The 26,244-nt window shown below is 35.8% G+C and overlaps 1 protein-coding gene across 1 annotated transcript in view; it reads right to left on the minus strand.

Annotated features, from left to right (window-relative positions):
• TUSC3 (tumor suppressor candidate 3) overlaps positions 1–26,244 on the minus strand; it is an 85,191-nt gene that overhangs the window by 52,675 nt on the left and 6,272 nt on the right. The window contains exons 3-6 of the mRNA XM_010161015.1: positions 20,762–20,879; positions 18,348–18,488; positions 17,614–17,754; positions 7,613–7,702 (exon numbers count right to left, since the gene is read on the minus strand). Coding sequence (XP_010159317.1) covers positions 7,613–7,702; positions 17,614–17,754; positions 18,348–18,488; positions 20,762–20,879 — 490 coding nt within the window. The remainder of the gene's footprint in view (positions 1–7,612; positions 7,703–17,613; positions 17,755–18,347; positions 18,489–20,761; positions 20,880–26,244) is intronic.

Here is a 26,244-nt window from a genome sequence, read left to right on the forward strand (position 1 = left end):
TTTTCAAAGGTGATTTGAATAGGTCTACTCTTATAAAAATCAAGATAATTTTACCACTGACTTGGAAAAAACAAACAACAAACCCACCCACCAAACCAAACAAAAACCTGTTTAACCCAGTAGTCAACCCTTGCCTTTACAGACCACCTGCTCTCATATACTGCTCAAACATATAACCTTCCAAATACCAGTTTATTGTATTTTAAGTTTTGTATACGAATAGGTTACGCCTATCTGAGCACACTATCTGAAGCCAAAACTGGTTCCTCAGCTACCTGGGTTAACAGTGTGTTGAATTCTTATTTAAGTATGCTGCTAGGCAGTGGGGGGAAAACAACAAAAACAACAACAACAAACCAACAAAACACAAACACCACACACACACACACAAAAACCCAACAACAACAAAAAACTCAAGAACAGGACCATTTCTAAGTCTCAAAATGGGAGGTACAAAGAACGGTAGTGGTAGCATCATTAACCTTGGGAATGTTCATAATGCTTCACAGCACTATGTAAGGAGAATAGAATATGTAAGGAAAATAATCAAAACAGGTATGTGTGTCTGTCCCTCACTGTATTACCTACAAGAACTGGGTGTCAACATACATAAATTAAAAAGAAAAAAAGTAACAAAAAGAATGTATGAATGATTCAAAAAACAGAGAAACAAAGAACACTGATATCCTGCCTTTTAATGTCCGGGAACTCTGAGAAATATTTGATCCTAAAAGGTGAAATGCAGAGTACCTACCCTACTGCTTTTTATAGACTCAGAAGAACAATCTGCATGTACAATAAAAAATTTTAGTTCACCTTTTAATTTAGTCCTTGTGTCGTCTTCTACTGTTTCTTATTTCAAGAACAGCCAGTAAACATCAAAGGTTAGCCAAAGAAAGGAATTAGTGTTGGCACCAGAGACAGACAAAAAACAAAGTCAGAACAATTTCTGTTTCTGCGAAATGTAAAAGCAGCTCTTTATATTGATCAAAATATCAAGTAACAAATAACAGTTGCCTTACAAATTGAAAAAACAGAAAGTATCAGAAGTGCCTTATGTTCAATAAAAAATAACCACCATAAAAAAGAATAGCCGCAATAAAAAGGTATCTCTCTGAACCAGAGATTATGGGTGAATTAGTCCATGAAGGACTGTGTGAAGTATGCTGCTTCATTTACATTAACACACTCAGATATGTGCTCCTACCCTTGACTTTGTTCACAGGCATATGAGAAATCTCATCTGTCACATTGAAATGAAAGCATTAGAGCTTACTAACAAAATCATATGGGGAGGCAAGAGCTCTCCAGTGGCAAAATGCATCAGGTCTATAACTCTAGGAGGCTCTACAGGATAAAAAATGTTTTGATGCTTGTTTACTAATTCACAAGATAATTCCCAAATGCTGAAATTTTACTTCAGCAAAAGGAACATCTGCACCCTTGTACTATAGATTAACTTTATGTAGGGAAGAGGCAACATTCACAAAATAATCCATCTAAAATAGGGAAAGGCTGCGTTGTGTGATAGGAAAAATATGGTAAGAGTTCTTTTTTCTTCCTTCCCCACTCTCTCAAAGTTGTTGAAAAATTGTAAGATTTTAGAAGAAAACAGACATGCTTAAGTTGTTCAATAGCTACAGGAAGAATGTCTGCACAGCTCTATTCAGAGAACAGAATCTATAGAGATAAAAATCTCTATAACTACTCCAAGCTTAATGTTTTCTCACTTCCAGCGTGGGTATTGTAGTGATATCATAATAGCGCTAGTGCCACTTAAGCAAAGGTATGCTGTCAGGAGTGCTGAGAAGGGGTACTGCTGGGCTAAATCTAATTCTATTGAAGTCAGTCTTAAATTCTAATTGAGAACTCAGCTAAATCAGCTTCTACTGAAGAGAAGGATAAAATTTATGTTGACTTATCCCGAGATACCCAATATGGGTATGTTAGGTCCTGGTATAAGAACCTGCATGAACTTCATTTTTTATCCAAAACCAAGACAAATATAATAATATATCACACAGTAAAGTGACTTTTTAATGTTGAAATTGCTACCAAGCAATGTGGCCACTTTCAGAAAAGTCAGGCATTACAAATACAAAATGTACTTCAAATGTGCTTCTTGATAGATTGAAGGCAAAAGGACAACATATTTACTGTGACTTACTGAGCTTGAAAAGGAGAGTCATTCTTTAAAATTGTTCCAAAAAACAGTTCAATTGAGTTTAATTATACTCATACAAAAAGTCACATCAGAAGACACAGAAAAATGTTCTTTAATAAATGACATTTCATCCTGCTTAGCAACAGAGGACTAATCATAGAAACTTTTAGGTTGGAAAAGAGCATTAAGACCAAGTCCAACCATTAACCTAACATTGCTAATACCACCCAACTAAACCATATTCAGCACGTCAATCACACGTCTCTTAAATCCCTCCAGGGACAGTGACTCAACCATTTCCTTGGACAGCCCATTCCAGTGCCTGACAGCCCTTTCAGTGAAGAAATTTTTCCTAATACCCAATCTAAACCTCCCCTGGTGCAACTTGGGGCTGTTTCCTCTTGTCCTGTCACTTGGGTGAAGAGACTGACCTCCCCCTTCTCTGCAACCTTCTCTCAGGTAGTTGTAGGGAGCAGTAAGGTCTCCCCTGAGCCTCTTCTTCTCCAGGCTGAACACCCCCAGTTCCCTCAGCTACTCCCTATGGGACTTGTGCTCCAGACTCTTCCCCAGCTCTGCTGCCCTTCTCTGGGCACGCTACAGCCCCTCAGTGTCTGTCTTGTAGTGAGGGGCCCAAAACTGAACCCAGGATTCAAGGGGCAGCCTCACCAGTGCTGAGTACAGGGGGACAATCCCTGCCCTGGTCCTGCTGGACACACTGTTCTGATGCAGGCCAGGATGCTACTGGCCACCTTGGCCACCTGGGCACGCAGCTGGCTCATAGTCAGGCAACTACTAACAGACACCCCTGGGTCCTCTTCTGCCTGACAGCTTTCCAGCCACTCGTCCACAAGCCTGTAGCATTGCAGGGGGGGTGTTGTGACCCAGGTGCAGGACCCAGCACTTGGTCTCGTTGAACCTCATACAGCTGGCCCCGGCTCATCAATCCACCCTGTCCAGACCACTCTGAAGAACCTTCCTTCACTCACCAGATCAACACTCCCACCCAACTTGGTGTCATCTGCAAACCTACTAAGGGTGTGCTCGATCCCCTCGTTCAGGTAATAGATAAATATATTGAACAGAACTGGCCCCAATTCTGAGCTCTGAGGAACACCACTTGTGACCAGCCACCAACTGGATTTAACTCCATTCACCACAATTCTTTGGGCCCAGCCATCCAGCCAGTTTCTACCCAGCAAGAGTAGGCCCATCCAAGCCATGAGCAGCCATTTCTACCAGGAGAATGCTGTGGGAAACGGTGTCAAAAGCTTTACAAAGTCTAGGTAGACAACATCCACAGCCTTTCCCTTGTCCACTAAGCAGGTCACCTTGTCATAGGAGGAGATCAGGTTCGTCAAGCAGAACCTGCCCTTCATAAACCCATGGTGATTGGGCCTGATCACCCTGCCGTCCTGTACGTGCCACGTGATGGCACCCAAGATGATCTGCTCCATTACCTTCCCCAGCACCAAGGTCAGGCTGACATGCCTGTAGTTTCCTGGATCCTCCCCCCAGCCCTTCTGGTAGATGGGGATCACATTTGCTAGCTTCCAGTCAACTGTGCATTAAGAATCTTGATATTCTAATCATAGTATTTTTACACACAGACTACCTTAATTTTCTATTGACAAATGCAAAAATTATACAAGTAGTCGTATTTATCATTTAACTTCAGAAACATACACATTATCATATACCCATATCAGCAAGACCATTTGAAAAATCATATTTTAGAGACTGTGCCTGAATAAAGATCAGTGGTTATCAAACTGTGAAAGGTAAGCGGGGAAAACTGAATAAACTCCACAACTGAACAAATATAAATATTTAATCTGATATTATTGGAAGGTGTTCTACCTAAAAGATCTGCTAAACTGATATAAATGTCTTCCTAAGCACATAATTTGTGTTATGCTTAAGCAATTTTAACAAGCTTTTAAAATATAAGACACGTTAAAAAAATTCAATTAATATAGTGGCAAATACAACCATTATCCATTTCACAAAGCATCAGCTTATACAGGAAAACAACCTAATATATGACAATAAAAATATCATATTTTCTTTTTCACACAAAAAACTTTTCCAGCTTCCAATAATTTCTTCTCAGAGAAGGAAAGAAAATTATGAGCTTTGGAAACCATCTTAATTCAATATTTTAGATCAAGCTTGTCCTTTGCCCTCTTATCTACAGCAAACTTTCAACACCTTTAAAGATGCAGTCTTGAGCATACCGCACAATAAAAATCGAAGAATTTGTATCCAAATCAAACTAATCCCTAGATAGATATACATAAATGCTTTCTTAGCCATTGCTGCTATTTGATTAAAAACTGATGAAAATCTAATGAGAGCTGTTTGCTATTAGGTCAATTAAACAGCAACAGAACTACCTCTGCAGGAGGCTCAAAAATATATAATTACTTTCTCCAGCTCCCCACTTGTCTTACCACCAGCTCTATACAGATCAGGCTCTGAATAAAAATCAGAACTCTCCCAAGACTCTTTATATACAGACACCAATGGGATGTTTTGTTTTCACTCTCAACCCAGTAAAATAGTTACAGATTTTGGTCTCACACAGCCAGTAAGAGCCTAATCCTAATAAAATTATTAAGCAAAAGATGGAGTACTCAAAAAATATGACAAAGAATGTGCCAAGATAGAAGACTAGCATCAGTTTTTTCAACCTAAACCATAACTGAAATATCAAACAATAGTACTGTGTGATACAGGTTTCTACATAAAATTGATACCGCTTTCATGTGGACCCGAAAACTTAAATTAGCTGATGGCAATGGGGAATAAGGAAGTAACTGCTACAACCTCAATAAGAGAGCACATCAGCATCACAGAACAGACCCACACAGAACTACAAAAATATGGTTTAAAAGCTTAATTCAAAAAATACAATCATAGAATAAAAGTAGTTTAGGTAATCAAACAAAGAATTATAAATGCTGTGCAGAAGCCAAACACTTTAGGAAGTGGGAATGTTACTTGTACAAGATATCAGCACTAAAACCAAGTAGTGTTGTTTAAGCAAAGCAAACAAATGTCTTTTCATCTTTTGGAAAACTAGGAATTTAAGGAAAAGAAATGAAATGACATCTAAGATTACGGCAAGAACATAGCAAATAATAGGAGATATTTGATGCAAAAAACAGTTTATGAAGACAGAACATTATCACTTTCAAAGCCTGGTGGCATATTAGGCTCTATAGCTAGTAAAGAGCTGAACCACTAACTCCTATGAAATAAAAAAAGATAAGAATTGGAAAATTTGAACCTAACAGTAAAAAACTAGGGTTGGTGAGCTATTCTGTGCTTCCTCTTAAAACCGAATTTTACATAGCAAGACTATTTAAGTTTCTGAGTATTAAATACAAGTAATGCTTGTAAAAAATTGGCATGCAGATTTGGAATTGGTACTAAAACCAGGACATTAGTAAGAAAGTGATGAGTTAAATTTCATCCAGATGTAAAGACAGCAGTTGCTGACTTAATACAGAACAGTGTTACAGTGAATTACCATGGCTGAATAAATCTCACAGAAGTGTTAGATAAGCACTTTTGTGACTTCAAATTCACAGGAACATAGATAAGTGCTAGAAAAATGAAACTGGAAAATGTTCAATAGCGTTATTTGAAAAAAAAAAAGCGATCTAAAATAGGTAAAGGCTTACAGAATACTTAAGTCTCCAACACTGCTAAAAATCAGAGCTTTAATTTATAACTATACTGCTCAGTGATATCTTAAATTAATTAGGATCTTGGTGATCCTGCATCTATACTTTTTTTTAATTCTTAGAATGAGACTGGTTTTACTTACTAACACAGCTCCAAGGAGGTGAAAGCACTAACATATATGAACAAGGAGAGACGGGTGAATCACAAGGCACAAAGGAACTTACCTGAAGTCATATAATGGAGAAAAAAAAGAAAAGAAGATATGTATATTGACTAATACAGTAGGTTAGTATCTGGAACTTAAAACCACCTTTTCCTTTATTTTCATTATTTAGTTGTGTATGCTAACACTCCCAAACTAGTAGCTTTTCAGACACTCAGGATTTCACACTCTGAAAACTGAGACAAGATGACATAAACTCAGGAACAATTAAAGGGATATTTTAAAATTATTTAATGCATGGTATACTTCAGAAATAGGTTTTTAAGAAGGGCAATGTGTATAAACATGGATATGGTAAAAATTAATTTGTCACAAACGGTGCTTTTTCTATGCAGTATTTCTCCTTTCCATCACTCCATAGGAAAGCATCATGAATTTAATACTGCAGGGCAGTAATGAAAAACTCTAATTTTTTATAAACACAGTGTTTTCCAGAGATTATTTATTACATTATCAGTTCTACTTCTGCAAAACAAAGTTGACTGATGGAATCATGTCATTTTATGACATCAATATGCAGCTACATTCCTGATAAACAGCAGATCAGTAATCAAATTCAAACCACTTTTCTGCTACTCCAAATAAGATATTACACAAAGACAGCTTTGAATATTTTTTTTCTTTAAGACATAAGCCAGTTTTCTTTAACTAGTCATGGTCAAAGCTGAAAACTGCTTGACAGGCCACTAGTTATGAAAAAGCTTCCTGACCATCAAGTTGACAGCAAGTTTTGTAGATTCCATCCCAAGAACTCGCTTGAAAAGCAGTAAATAACAAAGAGTGGTAGAAATTAGCCAAGGTGCTCTTTTCCTTCCCTGCAGGCAAAGAGAGTTTCTCCTTCTGAACTCTGGTGAATGTCAATTTATGAGCAGGAAGGAGGGAGTAAGAGACTCCTTTCAAAGACAGCAGTAGCAGGATGTAACAGTAATTTTGGCAGTGGTCAACTAGTGGTAACTTCTTAGTAAAGCTGATAAAGAATTTAAATGGAAGGAGTAAAGAGATATAGGAAAACACATTTTGTAAAGTTCAGTGTAAAAGTAACAGGCATAATGGAAAACAGTACAATGCACATGAAAATATTTGCCATCTCCTTTTCTAACTAAAATACTCAAGAAAGAGGAAGAGATTAAAAATTTCTAAGGTTTGTGTACATGGAGCCTGAAAGAAAAAAAAAATCCTTGCTTTTCACTTCGTGAAGGAGCACGTTTCTACAAAAAGACACAGTACGCATTTATCTTAGGGCAGCGGAAATTGTGTGGTATGGAACATTTTATAACATATTCACTACAGCTGGAAGCCTGATAGAATTTTGAAAAACATGGCCGCTCATTTCATTGTTCAAATCAAAGATGGTGGCCCTTTCCAAACATCTGAAATTCCAAAACAGACTCTGCTTGCAACTGGAAACTTAAGACTCTGACAGCCTATCATACCGTGCTATGGAACGGCAAATATTTGCAATCGTAGATTCCCTGTAGGAAGTGACTGACTATACAATATTTCCCCTAAAAATAAAATTCAAAGAATCAACTCACCACTTGTCCATTCTGAGGATTTTTATGTGCATATGGGGGTCCACGGATGTGATTCCACATCTGACCAGACGTCATAGCAAACACAACACACTAGAAAAAATAGAAAAACAACGTACTCAGTTATTTACCCAGAGGAATTGAAAAGAAAACCATTCTACTGGTGGTGTTCGGTTTGGATACATAATTGTTTACCTAACCAGATACAATATCTACCTCTATTTGCTTTTTAGGATAGGGTTTTCAGATGTGTTGCTCTCATAAAATTCTTAATGACTTCTGTTAGAAAATTAGTTAACTCAAGACAGAGATTTTCAAAATCTCTCTTGAAATAATCCTGTCTTTATGTGCACTTGGAATTGACACATTTATACAACTATATGGTAAAAAGCACTCGCAGCAGTAGAAGGCATTCTTTGCAAATATTCTGCAAACTAGTGTTCAAGATCTATACAACCTTTCATGAAATTACTTCTGTCTCTAATCTACCTATTTGCTTTCAGCTATATGAAATTCTATTTAAAACCACATGGAAAAAAAAAAGCAATTATAAAAACAATGTCTGTCCCATTTCATGAAACTCTCACTGTGTCCCCCATAACAAAGGTTGAGTTGGTAGAAAACTGACACTTCCTATGGAAAGATGTGTGAAGTTAGGTTAGGGATATATGACAACTGTAAAAATGAACATTAAGTTTTGCAGATCAATCACATTGCAGAATCTACATGAGAAACATCAGAGTCATCGCAAGAGTCATTATGACTACTCTGAAAAGAAAATATGGTATTTTTACTATATTTTTATACCAAATTAGAAATTTGATTACCAATTAGGTTACCAAATTGAAAAAACAGAAATAGGAAACTTGGAATACCTAAATGTCTGACTTACCAGTAGAGGTAATCCTTACAAAACCTCCAACATAATTTAAGGACTGGTTTTACATATATGATCATTTTACTGTCCATCAATATTCCCACCAACATAGTATAGTCATAGTGATTTAAGCAGATGGATCATGAATGCAAAAATTCATACCACGATGGTTAATGAAACCACAGTTTCCTGAAACCCTTCTTTAAAGGGGTTATTAATTAAACTAAATAAGTTTAAGCTGGTGTATCTCTGTATCCCCATAAATGTAGCATCGCCATCTCTAGCAATATGATATTAACAAACTTTGCAAGGCCTTAGGACTGAGTCTTGTGAGGTTTTATCCAAATTTGGTTTGGCTTTCCTGGATTAGTTTTTAAAAATTGTTTAGCTGAAACAGCTAAACCACCATATTGTTGTGCCTAGTTCACATTATTTCTGCATATCTTTGTATAGCATAATTATTATTTTTTCTACATTATTTAGGATGAAATAATTATGACCAGAGTTCTGATGTGGTGGGATGACATGGGATGACACCAGAGAGACAACAAAAGTCAAAACACAGGATGCAGTGTATCAGCATGGAATAAGAAACGTGACAGAGGATTACACCAGAGACCCCAAGCCTGTAAGTGTTGTGTCAATGGAGTCTTAAAGAAACACAGACATGGGAGGTGGTCAAAATCAGTTTTATGGGCAAAGAGAACAAAGGACAAGAATCCAATGTATGTAAGACAATCACCATTTACCCACTCAATTTTTATATAAAATGTAGTTTCAGATGAGTGAAGGAAGCACAAAGTGTAAAAGTATCCCCAAATGGTCCCTAGAGCAAGAAGGAAGAAGGCAGCAGCATCATACTCCTCCCAGCGAAGAACCTAGAATGCTGACCATTCACCACAGCACACCCTTGCCCCAAAAGAAAGCCAATGAATGATCTCAAGATCTGGAGAGAAATGGAAGAGTAACCATGACATCAGAGCAAGATGCTAGGACGTGTGTGCATAACCATTTAAATTTTGTTAATATTGAGATATTTTTCCTTTGCAATAGAATGAAAAAAAAAATCGTATCTGGTTTAATAATAATTCTGTGTTGTACTGTTATGATTTCAATTACACTAAGAACAGATACTTGGTTTTAAATATAAGGTGTGCTTCACTTCTCCCTTAACATGATTTGGAATGTAACAGTATATTAATTCATATGGCAGATGAAAGCATACTGGTAGTGATTATTAGCAAATGGATTATATTTTAATTAATAATTTGCAAAGAAATAAAGAGTGTATGCTTTCATTACTGGAAAAGGGTAACATAGTTATTTCTAAACCTTGCAGATTGTTTTAGCAGAGAAATTTATACTACAATTCTGGTGATGAATCACAAAGGAGATAGCTTATATGAAAGTACAAAAGCGCAGAAACTGAAAAAGTGGGTAACAAAAGTGAGGTGAAAGATATTTTGAAAGGTCAAAAGCTAGCTGAAAAGTAAAACATCAAAAGAGAACAAGCATAAAGTACACAAACTGTGGCTCTCTAAAAGTGACTTTTCTATCAGAAGTAATTTTACTCATTCTTAAATTACTGGATTTAATGTACATTCTCTAGAGCCAAATCTGCTTCATATGGAAAGACTAAAATACCCCACCCCAGTTTATATCCAGACATATACTATATAACAGATAAATCTCTCAAATTACTGAAGATCTTTAATGCTTGCCAATACAAATACACTGTTTCACAACATGGTAATGTCTAACTGAAAATATCTAGGAGACACAATAGTGGGGAGAAACAAATACGAAATATCAATATTACTAAAAAAGAAAAGAATTAACAATATGGTTGTTTATCGTAAAGGTATCTTTCATAAACTTCCAGTTCAGACCATTAGTGACCAAGAAAACTAATTTAGTACACCACATCCTGTATTTGCCATCATTTCTTTCCATCATGCAACTCTGTGTATTTCAAAATTATCTTTTCAGGAACCAAAAAAACATTTTCCAGCACCTCCCTTGTCCTCTTCTACTGTTCATCTGTTTTAAGTGTCCTAAGTAGAGAGGATTTCCATCACATGCCTTAAGCAAGCATTCAGTATGCTACAGATAGCACTTGACATTCAAGTTCATTTTGCTGTACACTATATTCTCCTATTATGATCATCCAAGTAAAAAAAAAAACCAAAAACCCACAAAACCCCCCCCAAAAAACTCCCAAATAACTAAACACTTGTAAACAGACTTCAACTGTTTGTAAAATATACACCATTATTTGTAGAACAGATGTATGCATCTATGATACATGATAGATTGCACTGATACACAATGCTAACCATTCCAAACCCCATTGTTTCCACAGGATCCCATGCTTTGGGATCCAAAATTCCCAAAACACCTAGTTCACTCACTGTGAGTTACTGTGTTGGTGTTTCCCGGGATAAAACTTCAAATCCATTCTTATGGCTGAGCAACTTGTAACATGATTAATGACTTCATATTTACCTTACGGATTTATGTTACACTTATTTCAATGGAACAGTTCGTATGCAGAGAAATTGCCCCTTTCTGCATTCCTTTTTTAGATCTTATCAAAGTGCAAAGGATGAAAACACTGAGTAACAGGAGAATATTCATGATGAGGTACTTCTCAACTCCACTCATCCAGAGCAAAGTCTGTATGTCAGCAGTTCTACACAGAAGAGTACCACAGACAACCCTTTCATCCACCTGCTCCCTTCTTTCTCCTTGTCACACTCCAAGAACAACACTTCAACTGCTGCAGGTCACCTGAATCATCAGGGAAGTTCAATGTTTATCTATTTTAAGAGTTTCCAGATTCAGGTAGATTATTCTGCATCCAAACGATAAAAGCAGAGTAGATGTACATTATTGGCTGGTGTAGTATAGAGAGGGAAGGAAAAATCATAGAATCACAGAACGGTTTGGGTGGGAAGGCACCTTAAAGATCATCTAGTTCCAACCTCCCTGCCATGGGCAGGGACACCCTCCACTAGACCAGGTTGCTCAAAGCCTCATCCAGCCTGGCCTTGAACACTTCCAGGGATGGGGCATCCACAGCTTCTCTGGGCAACCTGTGCCAGTGCCTCACCACCCTCTCCAGGAAGAACTTCTTCCTAATATCCAATCTAAATCTCCCCACTTTCAACTTAAACTCGTTACCCCTTGTCCTGTCACTGCAGGCCCTTGCAGAAAGACCTCCCCCCCAGCTTTCTTGTAGGCTCCTTCAGGTACTGGAGGGCTGCAATGATTTGCTATAGCGCATTATGGTTCCAGGACCAAATGTCCACAGGATGCTTTTAGAGGCAATGAAGTTCACCCCTATTACAAATCCTGGGAGAGTACACTGTCTATGTAGACAGGACAGCTCAAGGACCTCATTAACAAATTGCAAGCGGTGTTTTCCTGATGGCTTCACAGTGCGTGACTTCAGCCTTCTTTTCACTAAGAAAGAAACTGCCTTGAGCTCACCCGTGGTGCACCTGTGTGTGTATCACAAGGCTCCTAAAAACAGGCATAAGGTAAATAAGCACCAAAGTCCCACCAGAACACTGAATTGTTAGTAAGACACAACTTTACAGGTACATGAGCAAAATTTCTCGACTGTTCTGGGTGTTGCAAGCTTTTTCAAATGATTTGGGTTTAATATACCACTTTCTCACAGGCGTTTTGTTTAACACTATCTCCCAGTTTATTAAACAAAATTACTAAAGACTTAAAAAGCCATTTGGTATGCATTCTGAAGTGAAGCTTCCTACCAGAAGATATTATACAAAGCAGATTATTAAATTTCTCTCTGTAAGTTTAGATCTCAGCACACAGCAAATACTATGTAACATAAAAAAAATAAGGAAATTTTAGGTTCATTTATGAATATAGTTCAATTCAAGCATCGTTTCAAAAAAAGGGGAGACAGATGCAGCCAGTTCCATATTAATTTCTATACTGTTCTGTATGCGTAAGTTTTAGCCATATCACAATTACTCTTTTAAAGAAATGTAATCCTTTCTTTTGTACTCAACGAAGGCTAGAGATTCAAGACCTGTAGTCAGTTTCTAAACAACAATCCATCACTTACTAGAATCTCCAATAAAAGATAAACAATTACAATTCAAGGACAGGGAGTACAACAGAAGCAAGAGAATGGGCTTCTGTATCTTTAAAAGGTCCTGTGCATCTCTAAACCCTCTAACCATGGGAAGAAAAGGAAATTAATAACCTGCATTTATTGCTGTTCTTTTGAGATGCCTATCTACTCACAGAGAGGAGCCTACCTTTTTCTAGTTCTATCTTCCAATAAAACACATTACTTTTTTATCCTCATTCCCTGAAGGAGGTAAAGAAGCCACTAGTAGCCATGATACACTTTGAGCTCTTTTGGAGCAATAACTGATGATGAATGTACTGTATGGTATAGGTGCTGTGGAGTGCATCAGCACAGAACACATTTCTCATAACCATTAACTGTTACGACAACGGTAAACACAGGCTTTGCCTCATCATTCAAGTGACTTCAAATATTTTGCCCAACAGAGTAAACTCTTAGACAGCTGCCTCCTAATCTGAGCAGACTTTGCCTTCCCAGATTCCATAGGTATACAGGCAAATCTGAAATACGCACAGAAAATCAAACTGAAAGTTACATACAGAAAAACTCACTGGCAGCCTGGTAAAGAAAATACCTTTAAAAGCCCTCTAGTAGCCCACATTCTATCCCACTGAACAAATAAACTCTCAGTATCAGTGCTGTTGTCTAAAATGTAGTCATTCCTTACCTAAATGTTAGAAATTTGCCCAGTTTATACCATTTGACCTTTAATTCTAGCTGCTTAAGAAATGAAGAGCCTTGACGAGAATCTGAATCACTGCGTGTTATCTGTAGAAAAGGACAGAACTCTGCAAATATCCAAGGACTGATGATCTTCCTCAGCTCTGTGTTAGCATGTCAGAGGGAAAAATATCCATAGATGAAGAGTAGAATTTGAATTAAAGTCTAACATAATGTAGGGGATAAATTTCGGATCTGATCTCAAAAGACATCTTTTGGGATATTATACTCAGTGACTCAGTCATCCTCGTTTGCCATTCTAAATTCTTCTGGGTAATGTTGCAAGTAAAAATGCCTAAGGCATACAAGTTACTACCAGAGTCTGCAGTGCTTCAACAAGGGGATGAAACTGCTCATAGCATTACTCATGTGCAATCTACTGCCCAGGACAAAACCAGTTCAACAGTCTTGTGTGAACTGGCATTGGAATCAATGTGTAAGGTGAAAGGTCTGGTGTTGCTTCTGCAAGGCTATCAAAACAATTAGATGGAGCACTAAAAAAGTGTATTTCTAAATATTTTCCTAAAACAGTGCTGGAAATACTACCTATGAGACATAACATATTGGTATCAATGGAGATATCAAATAAAAATTCAGTCAACAATCCTGGGATCCTCTGTTCTCCTGCTAGTAAAAAGAACACAGGCACATTATGTTGAGATTTTTTTTATTTTTTAGGAACAGATGAATCAGGTAGAGAGCCACTGTCCATTTTTCATCTAAATAAGAAGTATCCAACATTTGGGAGCATAAATGCTCTTCAAAAATAAACTATGACACTCTGAAAAACGTAGGAAAAGAAAACAAGAGACTTGTCTGTTTGCAATGACACTGTTTTCAGTTACTGAATTCCAAGATATCTATGAAAGAGTTTCAGTTGAAATTAAAAATTGTATTTTCCCTATGGTTAATAAATGGTGGCTATCTAGCAGTACACGGCCTCCCCAGAAACAATCAAACCACAAAATTACAGCTTTTAGAAAAAAAGTTCCTGTGCTTTCTAAGTTCTGAACAAAATAAGAGACAAGATTGCCAATACTCTCGTGAAAAAACGGGGCTTCCTGTAGCTTTTATGCATCTTCCTAGGCTTTCCTTGTTTAATTTTTTTTTTTAATTCAAAAAGGAAAAGATATTCCTGAAAAATATAATTCTTTAAAATTAAGTAGTTATCAGTTATTTACACTCTTCATAAGAGCATTTTATTAGGCGTAAATCACTCCCCTTAACAAGATACCACCTTCTCTATTTTTCCTTTTAATGAGTTTTTATGAAAAAAGAAGTTCTAAGTTTTATTGGTAGAAAAAAGCATCACGTAAGAGAATCATAACTGTGCAATACCTTACAATGAATCCATTAACGAGTATCCATTCTCTTCTATGGATCTAGTCATTTTATAACACTGAGGTCATCTGTGAAAAAGCCTGCAATCTGGAGTTCCTGCTGCCTCCACCAAAAAGAACTCATAACATTAAGTTGTATGTCCATGTAGAGCTGAATAAAACCAAAAGGACTTCTGGTAACTGCATGAAATCTTTGCTAAAACATCATTTTGCAGTATAGGGCTCTGACAACATTGTGAAGGCAAAAGAACAATAATGATCAGGAAAGGAAGCATCGACTCAACACCATGATTAATTGCTATATACTTCCAGATAAAAGACTTTTTTCTAAAACATCCTCTAGGTGCTATTCACTTCTAAACACAATTTTAGAGGAAATAGTATTAGCAACACCAATAAATGGTATTAATGCCATTTTAATTCCTTTTAACTCTACTATTGCTCTTCAATATAATCAGCAGGATGACAATTACTGAATAGCATTAACACAATTTCTTTAAATGTCTGATCACATCTGGACATTGAATCTGTCCACAGGGGTTCAGCTGAACCTGATTATAAGTTTTCTGCGTTACCTTCAGATATATAATGTCCAGCTTCTGCTAAGAAAAAAAGCAAATATTTTAAGAAAGAATTGATGTGTCAATTTTCTTAATTTAATTAGTAAGCTAATTATGTCTTTAACTATTTATTGAATGCAGATTGTAATAGAATGATTCTTGATTTGAAGAACTGATTTTTAACCTCTGCAAGACAAAAAACACGGTTCCCCAAAACATTCAAATATTTACCTTCTGATCTGAAGCCCCGAGGTATGAAACTGGAATAAAATTACTGTCTCCAGAGATACAGTACATGGTTAAACTAAAGCAAATGCCACCGATTTCTTAATTTGATTTTTTGACAAAAACATTTATTTTGGTGTGCTAATTCTTGTTTTACTCAAGTGATCTGTAAAGGTTAGGAGTCAAAAAAAATGTTAGATTGATACATAACAGATTTGAGCTTTCTGGTGGTAGTGTATTTATAAGAAGTATCACCATTGAAAAATACTGATAACCCAGAAAAATATATGGAACTAAATATGACAGACTTACTTTGGAAAAGAACTGTCAAAACTCTGTGCAAGAGCTCAGGATATTCCAAATGATATCATGGAACAAAGAAGACATGCTGCCCCTGGCTCTCTAAATCAAAAGGAAACATCATTCTACCTGAAATCTAGTCCTGTAAGTGGTTTATTTGAAATCCTGTTCTTTATTCCTTTCTCAACGTTTGGGGTAAATTAACATACTGCTTGAACAAAGCATGTATGCCATGTACACTAGTAGGAAATGCTATGACAGCACACGAGAGAACACGGTATTATCAGTAGCCATTATTCAAGAGTAATGCCAATTCCAAATATTGAGGAACTCTGAACAAAGAGCTTGATTTAAGTTCTTGTTAATAATTTAGACATAAAAATTAATTAAAGCCCAACAGTTAGTAGGTAACTTCATCTTTGAACTGATGTACTAAAGGTTGCCAATGGGCTCATCAGCTTAAAATGTCACATAAGACGGTATTCTCCCATATTGCTGAACTGGAGCAGAACAGCAAACCATGAGTATGACATGGCTTTGAAAAGGCAAAAACAATTGTAAGATTTATCAGTAACCTACTTCTATCAGAGCTAAAATACACAGAATCATAGAATAGCCCAGGCTGGAAAGGACCTCAGAAGACCTTCTGGTCCAAGCTTTCATGGGAAAGGGAGTCTAGATGAGAAATAAAATATGAATGCTGCTGCACAAGTAATATTCCAGCTACAAACCTAGCCATGTGCTTTCAAGAAAGATAATTCATATTGACACAAGCTGAGAAAAAGTCTTTGAAATGATGATGTGAATAAATAACTATTTACATGGAGAAACAAGAAAAGCTTGACTTTGGTTGTACGAAACACATGGACAATTTTTAAAAACTTCTGTTCTCAAGCTGTAGAACGTTGGATAGGACTTGATAACCCTACACTATTCTAGTGTTGATAACCATACTCCTGACTCCATGCCCCTGAAAATTAAGCCTTAAATGCTGCTCCTCAGATTTTTCCTCTTCTGTCAGTTGCAAGGATTGCAGAGTAATGAGTACTTATACTTATTGATATATCTTAACTGTCATCTACCATCCTTGCATGCTATTTCCTATCTAAAACTTAGACAGCTGACTATGCAGCACAGACCACACTTTTCATCTGTCTACTCAGTTAGTTGAAAACTATGATATAAATAAACACACTGCAATAAACTATCAAGAATGTTAAACTTTAATTCATTACTTATGTCCTTAAGTGTTTAGTTGACTAATATTTCAGACTATTGTCCAGTTTTAGAAATTCCTCTGAGTTAACACTATAAGATCATCCTATTCTGATTTAGGTTAAGAGTAGAATGTTAAGGTCAGTACCACTGATACCAGTTTTGGAAAGAATTCCAGCTTTTTCTTTGTCTCTCAGTTATTGTATCACTTTATTAGAAACATATAAAAGCCTTTGTTACTTTTCTTAACCTTTTTTTACTATAAAGCGATGCAGTCTGACGTTAATATCTACATTAAACCAATTGTTACATTACTGCTTTTACAAAAAAGGGCAAGGTGAATGGTAGCAGTGAACATTAGTAACACTTTTTGTTAGAAATATTTTCTTGGTAAAATTCAAACACAAATCTGCAGCTATCAGAGAATTTGCTAAATTTTCAGTGAATCATTTGTGGTAACTGATACTCACTATTATGAAGAAAACCCCCAAAATCTAGATTACAACTCTTTGTCTGATAGTACCATTCTGAACAATGTAGTAATGCAATAGCTTTTAATTTACTGCGCAAGTAATGAAGATACATATGCTAAGATAAGAAACTAATAAAAAGCATATTAGTAAGGAAAATCTGCATACCAGAGCTGCCATGGCCCAGCCAGTTTTGTTGTAGATGAACTCTAAGTTATTTCTTCGCAGATATAACAAGCCACCAACAAGAGATACCAGAAGAGCCAGTGCAATTGTACCAGAATAGTTGGGAGGCCTGAATACTCTAATCTGGAAAAGATAATAACAGATACAGATCCCAAGTAAATGCATACATATAGATCATCTTCCACATAAACAAACAGGGAGCATCTGAAATCTGTTTCAGAGTCAGAAAGACTAATCCCTAAAGGTATACTTAAATAAGAAGAAAAAAAAAAAGTGTTTCCTTTAAGAAGCACATAATAGGAAAAAAAGTTTTAAATCTCCAATTTGAACGGTTCAACTCCAAGCCAGTATTTCTTCAACAGATTTGCAGGTTTTGTCTGAATTAGAAGCAGCTACCTTTGGGTCTATCTGTTTTGTACTGGTTTGAAAAGCATGTTTTACTTATTAAAAACTAATTATCACAATATCACAGCTCGTTTTCATCCAGAATAACACTACATAAAAATTTAACAAAGCAAGAATGGAATATAAACTGTGAGCTGAAGAATTTACCACAAGTATGATGACCTCTTTTTTTTTTTTTTTTTTTTGTGGTGCCTTCTAGAACCTACGCTTGAGGAAAAAAGGCATTAAGGAAAGACGGAACTTGTCATCAGCCTGTCTCAAACTACAAAGATACATTTGGCTTCAACTTTTAAAACTGTCGAAAGACTTACATGAACATCTGTTCTGTCAGCTATCCATTTAGCTAGCTGCTCAGCTGCAAATCCGATTCTCTGCAGGTCAAATGTGTCAGCTCTCTTGGGTTTACCTTTTGGAGGAAAATGCATGAAAGTCGGAGCAGAGTTCATATTCAGCTGCAAAACCAGGAAAAATGTGGAAAAAAAATTAGTAACTCTATCCTCAAAAATGTTTATCTTCTATGTATAAGACAACACAAGTCTAATTAGCATGAGAAATATTATTTGCAACCATACATTATTCTTTTTTATACATCTTCACATACAGTCCTACAAAAAGAGTGTCAGAATATTCCTTCCAGTAGATTCTTTTGGATCTTTAATTACTTAGAGTATTTCACTCACAAGATTTCCTGAGTGAGTGTATCTTGTTTTAAAGTTCTCACACATTGTAAGAACTTTCTTGTAATTAGTAAAACAGACTCTACACCCATCCAACCTACTAGAAGTATATTAAGCTATAATTCTAGGAGAGGAAATAAGTGTTCAAATAACTTGACATTGCTTCTCTTGCCTAGGTCTCATCAACCCAAAGTTACCTCCACTATACTATTCATCTAGACTTTCACTGGCTTCAACACAGATTACCCACTAGACACTACTCTTTTTGAAACTAGAAAGGCTTAATTAACTAGCTGAGACTACATAACTTGCCCTAGAAATTACCTGACTGTTAATACATGTGTTGATGTCACTGAAACTACTTACAGTATATCAAAAAATTCAAAAGTGGTAAACAAATAGATTTACATTTGCCACATAAAATTTTTACTTTAACTTTGCAAGGTGATATAGGAGATTATAATTTTACTATATAAAATCCTCCATATTCAGTCCATCTCAGAAATAGTGCAACAAAACAACTGGAAGATTAAAATGAAAAAAATCAGAGGAAATTATGAACTATGGAAAACGTTAAATAAGAAAGGGAGAGTAAACTTGTTTCATTCCTCCAAAATGAGTTTCGCAGGATCACATTACCAAAACACAATATTTGATCAAGTACAGAACTGAATTTGTCAGTAGAAATTATCAGCTATGAAAATATTTTCCATCTAAGTAAAAAATAGCCCTCTTCTTCAGTGAACTTATTTGGAAGCAAAAGATATTCCGAGAAGGACTAAGACAATTGTTGTGAAATAGCTTAATAAAACATTTTATAAGATATGGAAATATTCTGAGATACAGAAACCTTATGACATTCTATAGAGTTTGGGGGCAGTAGGTCTGCAACTGCTTTGTCATTTCTCTATAAACAGAGTCAAAGCTGAAAAATCAGTCACATGACTTTTCTGGTGCTTTTGCTATGGCATTATTATTTCATTACTTGTTTGCACAATAAACATAAGGTCAGAAATACATTTCCCCCAAATCCACCTTAAAAGTTATTAGTATCCCTCATTCTTAAAACTGCATTTTTCACAGACAGTCAAAAAAGTACGTATTTTATGTAATTTGATCTTCTACATGACTTGAAATGCATACCACCCGAAGTAAACTGAATCTGTGCCCTTTTACACGAGGAGTAAATTGGACCAGACTATTCTAATGTGTATTGATTGGATTAAGACTAGATCAAACAATGCATTTTGTGGTATTGTAAACATGTTATTTGAACTAAAATCTTTAAAGCAAAATCTTAAGCCATTAATAACCATTCCTTACAGAATACTTTCTAAGATGTCAATTGGAAGCCAAAATATTTACAAAACACAGTATTAAAATTTTTAAATTAAGTATTTTAAAAATAAATATTAAACTTTTCCCCTGAAAATTTTTAATCATGCAATTCACCAAAACCTGGTTAAAAGTATAGAGAACTTCAAAACTTGTCACTCCTCTTAAGCAGCACTGTTAGCTTCAAGAAAAGGATAAATATCAGAGCAAAGCATGTCAGTATTTAGTATTAATTTTCAAGGGATGCGTTTTGTCTTGACTACTCAGTTTAAGGGGGGGGGCCTTAGACTGTTCTCCAACAGTTGATTTTTTACTCTTCATAGCCAATATTTAAAATCTAAACCAGTCTCTTTTCTTTTCCTTGAAGAACTTCCAGACTAATACAAACATTACTGGAGTTGTACAGGAGAATATTGTATTACATAAAAGCCATTAAAAGGCTTTTTTAGTTAAGAGATTTTTTCCCCTAAAGATAAAATAAAGGTAATCTTTAAATGCAAATGTTAGTTGCACTGCACTTAATTCTAAAAAATTATATAATCTGTCTTTGCTAATGCCAGAGGAACTGCAGTCCCTGGTGTTTTTAACCAGGAAGAATTTATATACAAAACACAGAGATATACACCTACACGCAGAAAATCTGTCTTGTACCATTCAACAAATCAACATGTAGTTCTAAAAATTAAGTATGTTTTACAGTATCCAACATTTACCTGTTGAAAAACATCTGCCCCTTCATCATAATCCACTATTGTGAAAAACAGTTTGTTTGAAAATGCAGATGAATAGCGCCATGAATTAGCCAGCACTTGATATTCTTCATTAGCTTGCCTGTTAAAGAAAAGAAACAAATGTACATCCATGTGGCATTCGCTGGCAAAAAAGATTCTATAACCAGCTGCAGTAGTTACATGAATTAGTATCACCCAACACCCATACTATCAATTAAAAAAAGTTTCAGCGAGTTACTCAGCTTGCTTCAAAATTGCCTTCTCCTAAATGAGAAGTGTGTTAAGTCAAACTATACCAGAGACATCCCAGGGTGATGTTTACAAAAAGTAATGTTTTCCATATTTAAGACTCAGAAAACAGGAATGGCCTGAGTGGCAAGAGTCACACAAATCTAACACATCCGTGCAAGGAGATGCCTACGTGGCCCTTGAGTATGATATCAGGATTTACTTGTGGAGACAGCTGCACATAAGGAATTCTGAAACTAGTGGAACACTGAAATGTGACAGCAATAATCTTCCTAAAATAGCAGAGCCATCAAAAGAACCATAGAAACTGTGAAGTACTGGGGAAATGATACTAACTAAACAAACAGTAGGATTGCCTGTAGCCTAATGCACTCCAGATTATTTCTATAAAACTTGTTTTAAAAGTAATAAAAGAAAACTTTGCACAACATACAGGGTTAAATAATCTTTTCTACAGTGACTGGAAAGTCATGATTTTTCAGAAAAGCCTCATCTTTCAGCTCTACATACTGGTGAGGTAGTGTTGGTTGGTTGGGTTTGGTTTGTTCATTAATTTTGAAATAAAAATAAAAACAAAACAAAACAAAACAACAACCAAAAAACCCAACAAACCAAACAACTTTGAACTGTCTGAAGTATGAGGAAAGGAAAAAGTAATTCCAGGAAAATAATTCCAGGATCCTTACCAGCAGAGGCGTTCTCTAAAAACAGTCACAGAACCATAAAACCACAGGTTCTTCCACAGGACAAATCCATATCAATGAATAATTCAGAAAAACAACAACAACAAAACAAAACCCCCAAACAAACAAAGATCCTTGCAGTACTTTTGGCTTTACACAGGCTCCTTTGCTACTTATTTCCACGTATCTGCTGTAGAGCCCAAACCAAGGTACTACCACTTGGCAACTTATCTCTGCATGTGGTAAGATGCGGAAATTGTATAAATAAATGTATTCTGCAGCATTTCTTAAAACAGGGTTTCTATAAAACCAGTTCCATGTGCCTGATGGTGCAAAACACTGTTTACTTAAAAGCTGCAGATGCAAAAATCTGTTCGTTTCAAGAAACTCTGCACTGAACACACAAAGTATGTATTCTATTTTGAGAGAGCAAAGAGGTGGAAGAGGATGACAGGAACACAGATGTTGTAAGACCCTCCCCATTTCCTCATAACTGAGCTCAGCCTTAGGCATGAAATACATTACATACAACTCCAGCAGAGTTATATTGTACCAAGGAGTATACCATACACAAAAAAATCTAGCATAAAAAAAAGTTAAAATTAAATTTTATGATCACTTATCTCCCCAAAGAATAAATCTTATGAAGCACAAAACCCCTCAAATTTTACCCTTATTATCTGATTGTGTAAAATTTTCTATTTAATCCACTTACTCAATGGTCAAAATTTGTAATTATTTAAAAAAAAAAAAAGTGATTTAGGCATTAGATTGGTTATTTCTAGAAACGGATACTAACATTAAGCAGACAAACATATTCACTGTCAACCTGAAGAGGGCAGTCAGACAACATCAAAGGAATGCTGTAAAATCTTAATATCTGTAGGGCACTGTTCTGTTAAAACTTATATTAAAGCTGGGCCATTTTTATTATAAGAACAAGATAAAGATCACTTCATCTTGATGCCATCATTCTTCTTAGTCTACCTCTCACTTGTGATGAAACAGTATTTCTGGGAAACTCAGTTGCTGCGATTATGCCCCCCGCTATTTGAGAGAAGACTTTTGTTCCCGTTGATCTCCACGTATTTTGCATTTTTGAACTATTTTGAATTAATATAACAGGTAGAAAGTACACTTCAGAAAGTACATTTTGCAAAGGGTTGTCTCAGACTTTCTATCTATTTTTCATCCTCACACTGAAGATAGCAAAGCATTCTGTAATACATCCTCAGAGCAGCTTGAGGGGTAGGGAGAAACGAGAGTGAAACAGGGAGCGCGAGGAACGTAGAGGTACAGGATTACTACATACAGAACTGAAGAATGTCCTACAGTCCACTACATAATTTCCAACAAATACAATGCTGATACAATCACATTAATAAATTTTTGTAGCATTGGATACTCCTTTTCAGATACAATAATAGTAAAAAGCATAAGCACTTGGCTAAAAAAAAAAATTCAGCCTCCAATTAACATGAGGCAATATCATCTCTGTCATTTCTTATCTACTTACCTCTATCATTAGTCAATTCTATCAGTTTGTTTCTATAAAGCAATGTTAATTATATGACATTATAATAAAAATTATATAAAGGCATAAGGCAGAACTACACCTGGTATGAACTCATCAGAATAATAACATGTTAGCACTGCTCTTGTTAGTTTGACAGGATTTTTTGATAGATGAAAAAGATTTAAATGTTATTGCTGCTACACAGTCATCTCAAGAAATTTAGCATAGCAGGAACTAGCAACCACAACAGTGAATTTAACCAGCTACTAGAAAATAGTGGCCAGATCAAAAGGGAATGCTATTATTAGATTCACCTAGAAAATTCAATATACTGAAAAGTAAGCTGTGAAGCAAAGCTCCACAAAATCTTCCTCTATTACACAAGAGGTGCTCATGAAATATTAAAAGTTTTATTTAAAAAGATTAATTATGTGGGTGTCTATGGCAGATAATCAGATTTGTATAGCTTGAGCGATATTAAATCAGATTAATTTTATGCTATTAGTCCAACATTACAGTAAGGAAAACACAAATGGAATATTAGGAAAAGAATAAAAGGCATGGAATTATCTGCCAAAGAAAGCAATAAAGCGTTATTTTTTGGCACACTATGGACTGTACAAAACACAAAATATATAGTTGGCAAAGAATGCACTACCAGGTCAGTTACCCATTCTTGCCCATCTGCTTAAAGTAAACTCTGATCAATGCTACAATTTACCTTCAAAAGAACTTTTTATTTAATTTGGAACTTCTTTCCCAAAATGAAGGGGAAAGGGAAGAGGCTAAGTGCACCTTTTTTGATTTCTTCTCACTACCAAGAATATAATACATTCAGAATGTTTACTTGATTTTAATTTTGTTTAGGGTGACTCATAATGTCATGACGAAAAGCACTGAAGCATCTACAAATGTTTCCAGAAAAGTCAGCACACACGACAAAATGAAGAGTATGGACACATTGAACACAACTCTCTTCATGCAATCTAGATATCTGTAATAGCAGAAAGTAAGCAAAAATCCATGCTATTCTATTTACAGCATCCCATGAAATTTCCAATATTCTGCAGATGAAAAGAAACTATGAGATCATATTTTTTAGAAGTTGTAAAGTAAAAAAAAAAAAAAAAATTGTGACCCCAGGAAAAATAAGGAGTCTCTTACGATCCAAGCATAAATTTACTGCCTTGTTAAACAGGACTCATCAATACTTCTTTCAAGATCCTGAAGTGCACTGGAAAAGCAACAGCAGAACTTTCAACAGCTCCTTCCACATTTCCTGTTCCTTCTTTGAACAAAAGTTCAAAAGATAATTCCCTCTCAGTACAGTTAAGAGACCTGTCAATGATTTTCTCACTACCCACTCTTGATCAACCAGCAAAAAACTGAAAGGCAGAGGATCCCGTTTCTTCTTTCTGATGACACCTCGACTGTCAGAATTCTTCCTGCTGTTGACCTACTCTTTGATCGGCTACTTGAAAACAGTTTTCTGAGATACCTTCTTGAACATGGAAACCAACTGAATTCCTCCCTTTTTTAGATTAGAAGCTTCCACTTGGAGGTCTCATTGATAGGGCAGATGTTAATGAAATTATGTGGAATTGCTTCTCATATATATTTTCTCATTCCCTTCCGCACATTGGGGGAGTCAACGGCAGAAGACAGCTACATTCAGACTCTTTATGAAACACACACTACATAGCTCAAAACTTAAAAATACACAAACTATATGTTGAATTATAACTTACCTTTTACATAATCCTGTGAGAAATACAGAAGGAATAGCTTAAGCAGTTAACTTTGAGCTCATTCTGCAGCAGGCTTTCTGCATTAACTACAACCTTTTTCCATTAATACCTTCTACCAGAATTCAGCCTTGTGACTCAAATGAAACAAAAAAAGTCAAAACCAAGTTGATTTTGCAGGTGTAGCACATCCTACATATGTATTTTATGTATATACTTTATATGTACATTTATACACACATGTATTTATAGACACACAACTTCAGCTAATGGGAGTCATCAGTGCTCCTTTCAACACAATGAAACTTCTGACGCTTTTGAAAATGGGGGTTAAGAAAATTACTGTCTACACAAACTCCTCTGCATAACCAGCCATTTCTAGATGCTTCTTCATAAATACTGTCTGCATAAAACTCTGTCTTCCAAGAATCTGAAAGCAGGTTTGTTACTTTCACAGTAAAATACTATTAAACATCATCAAGGACTGAAACAACACAATTTTCAGTTTGTGCTGTTTACAAGTTTGTCTCCATGAATAGTCACCTGCCGTTACTACAGTCTTCCTCTGCTGCATTTCTCCATTTTTCTCCTGTCATTTATAATGTTGATCCTAGGCTTTAATCTTCATTTGCAATGATCCAAACAGGCTCAGTTACATCCTTAAAAGAAACATTTGGGAATTCACAGACATAAACGAGCATAGTAGAAAGCATGCAAAACAAAAACAATTTGTGTCAGGTAGCTTGAAATTCAGAGAGACGTACATATCTAACTTACATGTTTTAACCATTATCACAGAAACTAGGGGCACAAGGTCAAGGTATAGACCGTATAGCTTCTGACACTGCTCTGATGTTTTCAAGGAACACTAATGAAAAAAAAAAACCCGCAACACATACAATGATACGAAATATGCATCTTCTTGTTGATAGGCTTCAGCTGTTGTGGAACAAACTCGAGTGACTAGTTTCATTTCTCTGACACAGATACTATTTTCTAAATGAAAATACCCCAGAAACTAATTTGAAAAATAAATCAGACAAAAAAGCAAACTGTTTGGCAGCAAACAAAACATTTCTAATATGCACCTGTATGCAAAGCAGGGGTGGGTGCTCCTGCTACTGAGATGAGAGAAACAGACCTTAGAAAGTAAAATAAAAGACATCATCTAATGTGCTTATGGAGAAGGTACAGCAACAAACGAAGGTACAACAACAAACTTAATGGTAACAATGAAAGCAGCAGAAGAATAGTCAGCACAGTGATGGTTCA

The sequence above is a fragment of the Eurypyga helias genome, unplaced genomic scaffold (assembly GCF_000690775.1).
Source record: "Eurypyga helias isolate BGI_N326 unplaced genomic scaffold, ASM69077v1 scaffold71, whole genome shotgun sequence".
Classification (NCBI taxonomy): domain Eukaryota; kingdom Metazoa; phylum Chordata; class Aves; order Eurypygiformes; family Eurypygidae; genus Eurypyga; species Eurypyga helias.